Below are 10,893 nucleotides of genomic sequence, written 5' to 3' on the forward strand. Positions count from 1 at the left end.
CTAACTTTTGTATGGCCTTTAATCATGGACACATTTTGTTAAGCATCTGGTGTGCATCCTTTAAATTCATGCAAGCTACATACATAGTTATAATGGTATTTCTTATATGTGTATGAGACTTAAACTTGGTTCTCATTACATAGACATGGATCTCTTTCCATTGTGAGAGAGCTAATAAACCAACTCAAGCCTTGAGAACATGAGAAAATATGTAATAGTCCAACGTAATGCCTATCAGTTACTTTTGGTGATAAAACATGAGAGATTTCTCATTTGGTGATAAAATTAGATGGACATCTTCCAAATTACCACATTTAGCATAGTATTTATAATCCTATTAGCTAAAAGGATTTCTTGTTTAATTGCAAGTGAAACTATCAAGGAATGGAGACACATGGCTTGTATGAGAATCATCTTGTTCGCATATGCTGGAAAGAAATAGTCGCATATGTGGAATTCAATCTCAATACCCAACGCATTCACATAATGTAGGTTGTTCAATGCTTCTTGCATGTTCCCATCTTTGCACAGTTTTCTCATTTATGAATTACTATTATAATGTTGGATCACATTTCCTACTATTATTACCTTTCTTGAAGTTATATCTCATGTAAAGGGTATTTTAAAATATTTGCAAACTAGTTAGGCATTTCATATCTGTGTTTTTCCATGGTCCTTGCACGCCCAATGTTCCAACCTACACTCTAATACCACTTGTAACATTACTTGGCTACCAATCTTGGGCATTGCCACTTATAGTGCTATTGATATTGTAATAGAAAAAAATAACATAACCATAAATAGCATAAACAAGTTTGAGAACACATTTGCTAAAATTCACCGACTAATGCAAACTTTGGATGCACCACCCATCCATATACCATGTTGTTCCAGTTCTCTAAGAAATGGGTCACCCCCAAGCTAGGGTCATGACTTAACAATGTCAATGGCTATCCAAGCTAGGTACACGTCCAATATTGAATATGAATAGGGCCAAGGTACCAAAACTTAGTAGCCTCTAACCAATAGGCTCACATTCCCCACTAACCCACACAACCTAAAGAACTGCACCCCCTTCTCTGTACTCACAGTCCATTAGGTTGTGCCACTACCCTTTAGGGTTTCCAAATCGGGCCAACCAAGTACGTCTCAGAGCCCTATGGCTTCCAAGAGTTACTACTACCATCAGGATTTTCATGTACCCTATAGGACCTTGCATAGGGACACATGTCCCTCCTGATAAATCTCCCATTGAATTGGGGAATTCCCCTTTTATAGACATGGGGCCCCTTACTTTATATTGTAGTAATATATTCTAATATTATATTTTTATATCAATTCACTTTACCTTTATAAGATTGGCTAGGGATAACATATTGTTTTCTTGGCTTAGCCCCCTTAATAAGATCCCTAACTTCTTTTCCTTTCCCGTGATTTAGTCTTAGACCCTATACTCATTTTTCCTTTGGTCTATAGTCGTGGTGTTGTTTTATTAATCTTAGTATGCTTACATATCATTCCCACTAAGTTCATTGGCTTATTAACACACATGCTCTTTGGTTTGTCGACACATGCAACCTAGCCTTAAAACACATATGTGAATTGGCCCAATTGCCTAACACATTTATACACGCAAAAGCATGCAGGCCTCAATAGAATGTAATTCACTATCCTAAATATCATATGTACATTTACAAGACCATTTGGGGATCATGCGAGGGATATTACAATGTGGAGGGATGAGCTATGCCATCAATACCTAGTCAAGGGTGCTTTGTTGGTCAAGGATGCCTAGTATTTTCATCATATATAGTATTATGTTTTTATTTTAATTTCAATCACTTCTAGGCATAGGTTATAATTTCCATTGTATATACACTTCTAGTTTTTCAAATTTCTTTCTGTAGATATTTTTATGTAAATATAAGACATATTTTTCAAAAAAAAAAACAAAGTGTTTAGTGGGCCTCATTTGGTAATACCATATAGTGGAATGATTTGATGTTACATTCAACGGCTTCCATACCTATAGTATTATTAACTTTGATGAGCCCTTTTGACCCTATTACATCACTAAAGAAGATCCTACCACTCAATCCTCTTTTGAGAAGCATTGTACTCAATACATGTACCTATGATGTACATCCATAAGCCATGATTCCATGTACAAATGCTAACCTCAATGTTGAGAGTGAAGTAGTCCAAAAAGTGTGTCCAAAAGGGGTTGATTCACAAGCCAAGGTTCCATGTGCTAGTGGTGCTCTCCACATCCAAAATGATTTCAACTAAGATATATGTCCATAAGGTTGAATACCAATTACTGCATAGTTTCTATTATATAGCAAAATCTAAATTATTTTATTCATGATAAAGAGAAACTATATAAATCCCTCCTTGGTCGAAAAGAAAGGAAGCAACATAGCTCAAAATCCTAGTTCTTTCTTTATCCCATTGCTCTCAATTTCAGCCAATACAATATAATCATAAATATAAACTCAAAATTTATCATACCACTCTATTATAAGGGAGAAAAAAATAACTCCAAAGTTGTTACATAACACCTGTTTTCACTATCCTTTTAAAAGTACATAAAATCATAAAGTTAGTGAATATTAATTATTATCTCTACACCATAAAATGAATCATTAATACATTATTAAAATAAATTCACTACCTCCAACTAAGGCACATATAAGGCCCCAACAGAAATCATCGTTTCGCTCTTAAGAAAAGTACCATTGAAAAAACATGAAATGTCACCTCAAACTAGTTGCAACCATCTCAATCTCCATTGTAAATAGTCACATTTCTATATGGTAATTTACAAACCGTTTAACTCATACTGCTACTATTATCTCTCTTGGTGCACCTTCATAATGAATCCATCTATGGCATCTTCCCCTCTCCTTATGTTGCCTATGTGCAGTATGGGTGATGCATCCTCCTCATCTCTAGTTACTCTACTGAGAATCTCCCATGATCATCAATCCATCTTACCATAATATCAAAAAGCTAATTGTCTTACTAGAATATCGAAGTGTTAATTAAGGCAACCACTAGGTATATAAGAAATAATGTTGAATACAAGGCTCATCCCTCCATCCACCATTTCAACCATGTAAAACCTCTTGCAACTCTAAAAAAGTAGTGTTGACTTCAATCTAACCAAGATAATAACTAATACATATTTGTGAATCTAATTAAAAACTAACATTAGGATGATGACCCCTTGTGATAATTTGACTCATTTGACTTTCACCCAATCGTAGTGATGTCCTTGGTATTTTTGTTATTTCCATCCCAACTTTACTCCAATACCATGCAATTGTGACTTGGTGCCACAAAAGAGGGATCACATGTCCCACCATTAATCCTCATATATTTCAATGCATGAAGCATTAAAAAAATTTTAAAGAAAAAAAATAAACCTCAAAACAAAAAAGTGTATTAACAAAAGCAACTTCGTAATAAACCATAAGACTGAATATAATGATATATTAATTTTTTTTTAGCTATATTTTTTTTTCTTTTTTAATTTTTCTTTTAACTATATTTTCAACTTATATTTAGTAAAAAATATAAACACCTTTTAAATTCAACATTTAATAAATAACCACTCAACATAGTCATGAATACACCCACCCTATATAAAATTAAAAATATATATTAATAAAAAACACATTTACTCTATATAAATTTTTCCTCATATTTATTAAAAATATATAATAATTAAAACATCCAATAAAAATTAAATAAATAATATCATTATATTTTTTACTTAAAAAAATTATAACTCCTATTTTATTATTTAATAAAAGTTTTATTTGAATAATCAAAATTCATCTCACTTTCTTGATAAACTTTGTAAAAAATTAAACACTCATAATATTTCTCCATCCCTTTTCATTATTATTATTTTAATAAAATTTGCATTTGAGAAATCAAAATTCCTCGAACTTTCTCGTCTTTTAAGAAATAAAAGACTGATAACATTTCTCAATACCTTTACAAACCTTTTGCAGAAATAAAACGAACATTTGATTAGACTCTAAATATTTAAAAATAAAAACGCGTGCACCTTCAACAAATGGGACTCAGTGTGACACGTAGACGCAATGCAATATAAAATTAAATTTATAATTAAATTTGAATTTCTTAACTATGATCTCCAGCTAACAATATAAAAAAATAAAGTTGGAGGAAAAAAACTATATATAGATTATACTATAACAAAATTTAGACTGTTTTATTCATAATAAAGCCAAACCTTAGATATAACTAAAAACCCTAGTTCCCTCAATACTGTACATATGACACATAAATATAAATCTATTCTCAAAATCTTTTTCATTTTCAAAATTCTCAAAATCTACCCTATAAAAATTAAATAAATAAAACATATGTAAATTAGATAAAAAAAAATTAACTAATAATCTTTTTAAAATTATATAGATTCATAAAATAAATTATACTATTAATTTTTTTTCTTAAAATATAATATAATCATTAACCACATAAAAATATAAATATAAATAACACCTTGACCTTTTCTTTTAATATTAAAATTAAAGTGTGATTACCTATATGGATGTGTACATACATTTATCATTATGACATATGTTAAATTAAATATGTTATTTAAAATACTCATCGAAATTATAAATTTAGTATTTTTTTTATTAACTTAATAAAATAGTATATAATAAAAATATATTCAACATAATTAAAAAGGGAATGTATTCCCGAGATTTATTATTATTGAAAAGGATTCCTATTATTTTGTTTTATAAAAAAATAAATTCAAACAAAAAAATAAATTCAAACAAAAAAAACTAAAAGTAATAATTTTTCTATAAACTAAAAATCATCTTATATTATATTTTTAAATATATATTTAATGTTTTTTTATATGTGTTTGAAATTTTAAATTATTTTCTGTAATTAAATTTATAAGTGGATTTATTTTAAAATAAGATTTTCATAAATTTAATTTAATTATTAATAATTATTAAATAAATGATAAAAATATAATTCCATGGAACATGTTAGAATATTGATAACATTATTCATAAATTAAGAAACAAGATTCATCTCTAAATTAGTTATGCTCTTTTACTTAATTAAAGAAAATGTCATATCAATACATGTTATATTTAGCATGGTGTATTGATTATAAAGCCTGATATCTTAACAAAAGTTAAGAATTTTGTGACATGGATCTTCATAATTAAAATATTATTACATGATTTTGCATGATTATATATATATATATATATATATATATATATATATATATATATATAACAATGTTATTTCTTTTTTATAGTAGAAAAATCTATGATATAATTAATAACCAACCTAGATTCATCTTAATTCTAGATTTACCAATGGTTGAGAGGGATCAAATGTCTTGAGATGCAAACATTTTTTAGGGTGAAAAGAGATTTGATCCCTCTCAGTGCTTAGTAGATCTAGAGTTAAGATGGATCTACGCTGCTATAATTTATGTAGTTGACATTTAAATGTTTTATTTATAATTCACATTCTCCATATTAAAATGTTAAAACACGCTCCCTCATATCATATTTTTGTCGTGTGTGCATACATTTAATTATTTTTATTATTAACATTTTCGAAAATATTGCATCTCAAATCGATATTAAACATTGAAAGAATTATAAATATCTCTCATACATTGAATTAGAAAACAACAATTAATGGAATAGAATTTTGTCAATCTTTCTCTTTATATATGTTCCATGTTAAAATCTTTTACTGAACTTATGTATTAAATATTTTATTTATAATCTACGCTAAACTTTTCTTTGTTATTGATATTTTTAAAATCTTATAAATCAACTCCATATTAGAAATAAAATAAATTACACATCTCCCTAGTAAACAACAATTAATGGAATAGAATTTTGTCAATCTTTCTCTTTATATATGTTCCATGTTAAAATCTTTTACTGAACCTATGTATTAAATATTTTATTTATAATCTACGCTAAACTTTTCTTTGTTATTGATATTTTTAAAATCTTATAAATCAACTCCATATTAGAAATAAAATAAATTACACATCTCCCTAGTTATAAAAGTGAAAATATAAGAGATTTTTTAATTTAAATTACTTTATTTTCCTCTATATAAAGTAGATATAAAATTATCTTACTTGATATAGACATTGATAGTAAAAAAAAATTGTTTTAAATATCACATGTAATATCAATAATACTATTTATTATCATTTCCATATTAAGTAGTGAAGAAATTACATTTCTTCCTCATAGTAAAGGTAAATTATTTTTTTCACTCATCTCCATATTAAGTAGTGAAGAAATTACATTTCTTCCTTGTACTAAAAGGAAAATTATTAATATTAATGTTTTTTTACTTTTTGTTACTTTACATTTGTTAAGTTATATAAAATTAAAGTGCAAATTGATGTATTTTAATTATGGCAGACATTAAACTTGTTGTCTCACTATTTTAAATTTATTAATTTAAATTATTATTTTACTATTTTTAAATATAACTTTAACTTACAACATCTATTCCATACTAGGGTTATAAAGGGGCGCAACAATACTAATTTAAAATAGGGTTATAATTTAATTAATTTTAATAAAAAAAATAATCTCAATCATAAAATAAGTGTTTTGATATTTATCATTTATTGATACCTATTAACTAACTACTACCACAATAACTTCTAAATAAACCAATATCTATAAACACCCGCATAAAACATCACAAAATTTAAGCCCCACATCTTAAATTAACACAACAAGGCCATACAAACTACACTCCTTGAAGCGATTAAACTATCTAGGATTATAATTACCTTCTTTTATATTTTATTAAATTCTTTTATTTATTAATTAATTAAAAAAATTGGTAAACTGTATGCTGTAAAACTGCTTCTGCTTGGCTAAGAGCTCGTCTTCCTCGGACGTAAGGAAACAGGTTAACGTCCCAAGACCCAGAGGCATCTGACAGGAGTGAAAGCCTGCTCCCTTAGACCACGAGCGGGTTATTACAGGTGGCGTGGTTTTCCTTGATAACAGTGATGAGTCCTCACTGTTGGTTTGACACCTGAGTTTGATAGGTTTTGCCACCTTCCAAAAAAAAAAAAGAAGAAGAAAGAAAGAAAAAAAAAAAAAGAAGCCTGTGAATGAACCAAGTTTAGAAAAGAGCCAAAGAATATTGGAGCCCATCACCAGATTTTAACATTATTGTAACATTGGAATGCTGGATATGCTAAATATTAATCTCACTGCAACTTTGAAACAATCATTCAATTAAAAGAAATCAAACTTATTTCCGATGTACAAACCCTACTTTCGTGGCTAATTCTAACCTGGTCTCCTTGCGTAAAAAAGAAAAGTGGTAACCTGAATGAAGATCATAAACCCTAATTTTGTTGTTAACCCTAACCTGGTTTGCCTAAGCATAGAAAAAATAGAAGAATCGTGCATGGAAGCAATATTCATGCAGTAAAAACATATCCATGCATATTCTTGAGTAATAATGGTGAATTATATGTCAGGGCATGGAAGGAATATCCATGCACTAGAAACTCATCAGATGAAATAGCATGTTTCTTAGTGAAAGACGGAGAAATAGTAAATATGATTCAGTCCGGGTGCAGACATAACGTACCTGGAGCAATATAGCCTTATGAGCCAGCAACAGCAGACATTGACAGTGGATTTGGAACATCAATCAGCTTTGCCAGTCCGAAGTCTCCCACATGCGCTTCAAAATCAGCATCAAGTAGGATATTGGTGGACTTTATATCTCGATGAACAATTCGTGGTATGCAATCGTGATGTAAATATGAAAGACCTTCTGCTGCTCCTCTGGCAATTTTGTAACGAGTATCCCAATCTAATATCCATGAACTTCCATGAAGCAGCTCGCCCAAGCTTCCTTTTGGCATATACTCATACAAAAGAAGCTTTGATTCTTGGTGATAGCAGAAACCATACAGCTTCATGATATTGCGGTGTCTGATTTTACCAAGAGTTGATATCTCAGCGTTGAAGCTGTTTTCTACATGGTTTCCTTGGCTTTGAGAAGCCATCTTCTTGACAGCAATAACTTGTCCAGAATGCATGGTGGCTTTATAAACTGTTCCACGTGCTCCTCTTCCAATCACAGCTGTCTCAGAGAAATTATCCGTGGCTTCTATTAGGTCTTGGGAAGTAAAGCCCTCTGTTGGGAAAAAGTAAACAATATATTCTTTTGGAGAAACAGCCACACGTACTGGCTGCTGCTGGGAAAAACAGTAGATGGCCACCAAAATAATCAATGAAGACCCCCCTACCACTCCAGCAACTATGGCCACAATTTCCCCTGTTGGGGTTTTCGTCTCCGGCCAGGCAGGTGAAAGGGCCGATGGCCCTACATTTAAGAGTTGGCATGAATCTGGTATTGGTTCTCCACAGAGCCCTTGATTTTCAATGAAACATCTAACAGGCATGTTGCGAAATATAGTTATATTAGGCAGAGGCCCAGTAAGGTTATTGTATGAAACTTTGCACACGATCAAACTGTTGAGATTTCCAAATGAAGCAGGAAGTTGACCAACAAATTGATTGTTATTGAGATATATAGATTCTAACAAACTCAGGTTGCCCAGTTCAGCCGGTATTTTTCCTGAAAGCCTATTCAAGCTCAGATTTAGAGCAATCTGCAAGCCTGTAAGATGACCAAGTTGTGGTGGGATAGGTCCTGAAAACTTATTCCCACCCAGTTGCAGTTCTGTCAAATGGGAAAGCCCTCCAAGAATACCAGGTATCCGCCCTGACAGTTTGTTATCAGAAAGCTTCAGTAATTCCAAAGCAAGAAGATTGCCCATCTCTTCTGGGAGACTGCCACTAAAAGAATTTCTGCTCATGTCAAGTCGTTGAAGTCTTACGCATTCGCCAAGCTGCAGAGGAATGCTTCCTGTAAGTTTATTTGATGAGATATTAAAAGTCACTAGTTGCGAAAGATTCCCAAGCTCGGGCGGGAGGTGACCCACCAAATAGTTATTGGACAAGTGAAGCCTCTCCAGGCTTTTGCAGTTCCCTAGCCCTGGTGGAATTAATCCGCTGAACTGGTTTTGATATAATTCAACAGTAGTCAAATTTACAAATCGGCAAAGCTCTACGGGTAGGCTACCAGTCAGTTTGTTCTCTCCCAGACGCAGCTGCATTAGGGATTTGCAGGTCTTCACACCATAAGGAATATTCCCCACCAGCTGATTGGACCAAAGGTTTAACAGTTGCAATTTTCCAAGCTTGCAAACATGACTTGGTATACTCCCACTGAGAAGATTTTCTGACAGATCAAGCACTGTTAGTCTACTGTAAATTCCGATCTCTGGAGGAATTATACCATTCAGGGAATTATCAAAAAGTTGTAGTTGTTCCAAAGAAGTCAAATATTGGAATTCAGTTGGGATACTACCATTAAGTTGATTGATGGATAGATCCAATCTCTCTAAATGTCTTAACTGCCCCAGTTCTCGAGGAATATTTCCCGTAAGTTGGTTCTGAAAAAGTTGAAGCAGCCGCAAACCTTTTATGCGACTAAGCTCTGAAGGAATGTTTCCTGTCAACATGTTTTCAGAGAGATCAACCTCAATTGCAGAAGCACAGTTTGCTAGCTGCCATGGGATTGTTCCATTCAAATTATTCCTATACAGATATAGTCTCTTTAGATTTTGCAAGTTTCCAAGCTCCACTGGAATCCTTCCAACCAAATTGGTTTCATACAAAGCAATCATCTCTAACTTGTTGCAATTTCCGAGCTCATTAGGAATTGAACCCGAGAATCCGTTCACCCACAATCTCAATGTCGTTAAGTTACGAAGCTTTCCTAACTCCTTCGGAATTTCACCTTGAAAATTATTGTGAGTCAATCCAAGAACCTGCAAGCTATCACACTCGCCCATTTCTGGGGGAATTGGACCTGACAGCATATTCTGCCCGGCTCGGAAGACTTTCAAGTTCTTGAGATTCTTAAACGATGTAGGCAATGAACCAGTAAGATTATTGGTATAGATAAGAAGCTCCACAAGAGATGAAAGGTTACCAAGCTCTTGTGGCAGATTTCCACCAATTTCATTCTCAAACAAATAAAGTTTTGTCAAGGACGACAACTTGCCTAACAGCGGAGGGATGTTACCTTGCAAGCTATTGGTACTCACATCCAGAATCTCCAGCTGCGAGCAGTCCCCAAACTCTGGCAGCATCTCACCCGACAGCTCGTTCTTTGAAACGTTAAAAACTCTCAGAGAAGTCAAATTTGCAATGTTGGGGAACAATCTCCCTGTTAAATTCATACCACTGAGATTGAGGGACCATACTCTAGGATTACCGGTACTGTTTATGCACTTTACACCCTCCCAATTACAGGGATTCTCATCGGTGGACACCCAACTTTTCAATTTACCGAAGCGGTCATTCAGGTCTCTTTTAAACTCAAGAAGACAATGCCCTTCTTCATTAAGCCCATCAAGGTGAACCACCAAAAGGGCAACCACAATTGCCCTCAATGCACTGCTCTGGGAATTTTCAGGTACCCTCATGTTGTTGGGCGTCTGCTTATCTTGACACAATGGACTTGTGGTGTCTGTTATGAATAGGGGGCGTTCAACAATTCAAATACAATCCTAGAATTGCAGTGCAGTTGGAAAAAACAAAAGGGAAAACCAACAAAATCAATTCTCTCCTGCAAAGCTAATGGCAATGAAATTGTCTTAATAAACAATACTAATGTGAATGCCAATGCAATTGAGTCAATGGTTTGTGGATTGAATACCAGATAGTGCACATCTCGACATTCCAGCCTTCAATCATTGGGTCCAACTGCATCTGTTATCAGCCATTAGGACAAAGA

General features: G+C 32.5%; 1 protein-coding gene across 1 annotated transcript in view; it reads right to left on the reverse strand.

Annotated features, from left to right (window-relative positions):
- The window catches only part of LOC149226933 (uncharacterized), a 98,578-nt gene extending 87,996 nt beyond the window's left edge, over positions 1-10,582 (reverse strand). Inside the window, 1 exon segment of the mRNA XM_089380359.1 lies at positions 7,666-10,582. Coding sequence (XP_089236485.1) covers positions 7,666-10,582 — 2,917 coding nt within the window.
- Between the last annotated feature and the right edge of the window lie 311 nt (positions 10,583-10,893).

Source organism: Pinus tabuliformis, chromosome J, assembly GCF_031772625.1.
Source record: "Pinus tabuliformis cultivar Carrire ecotype Pingquan chromosome J, CPIR1, whole genome shotgun sequence".
Classification (NCBI taxonomy): domain Eukaryota; kingdom Viridiplantae; phylum Streptophyta; class Pinopsida; order Pinales; family Pinaceae; genus Pinus; species Pinus tabuliformis.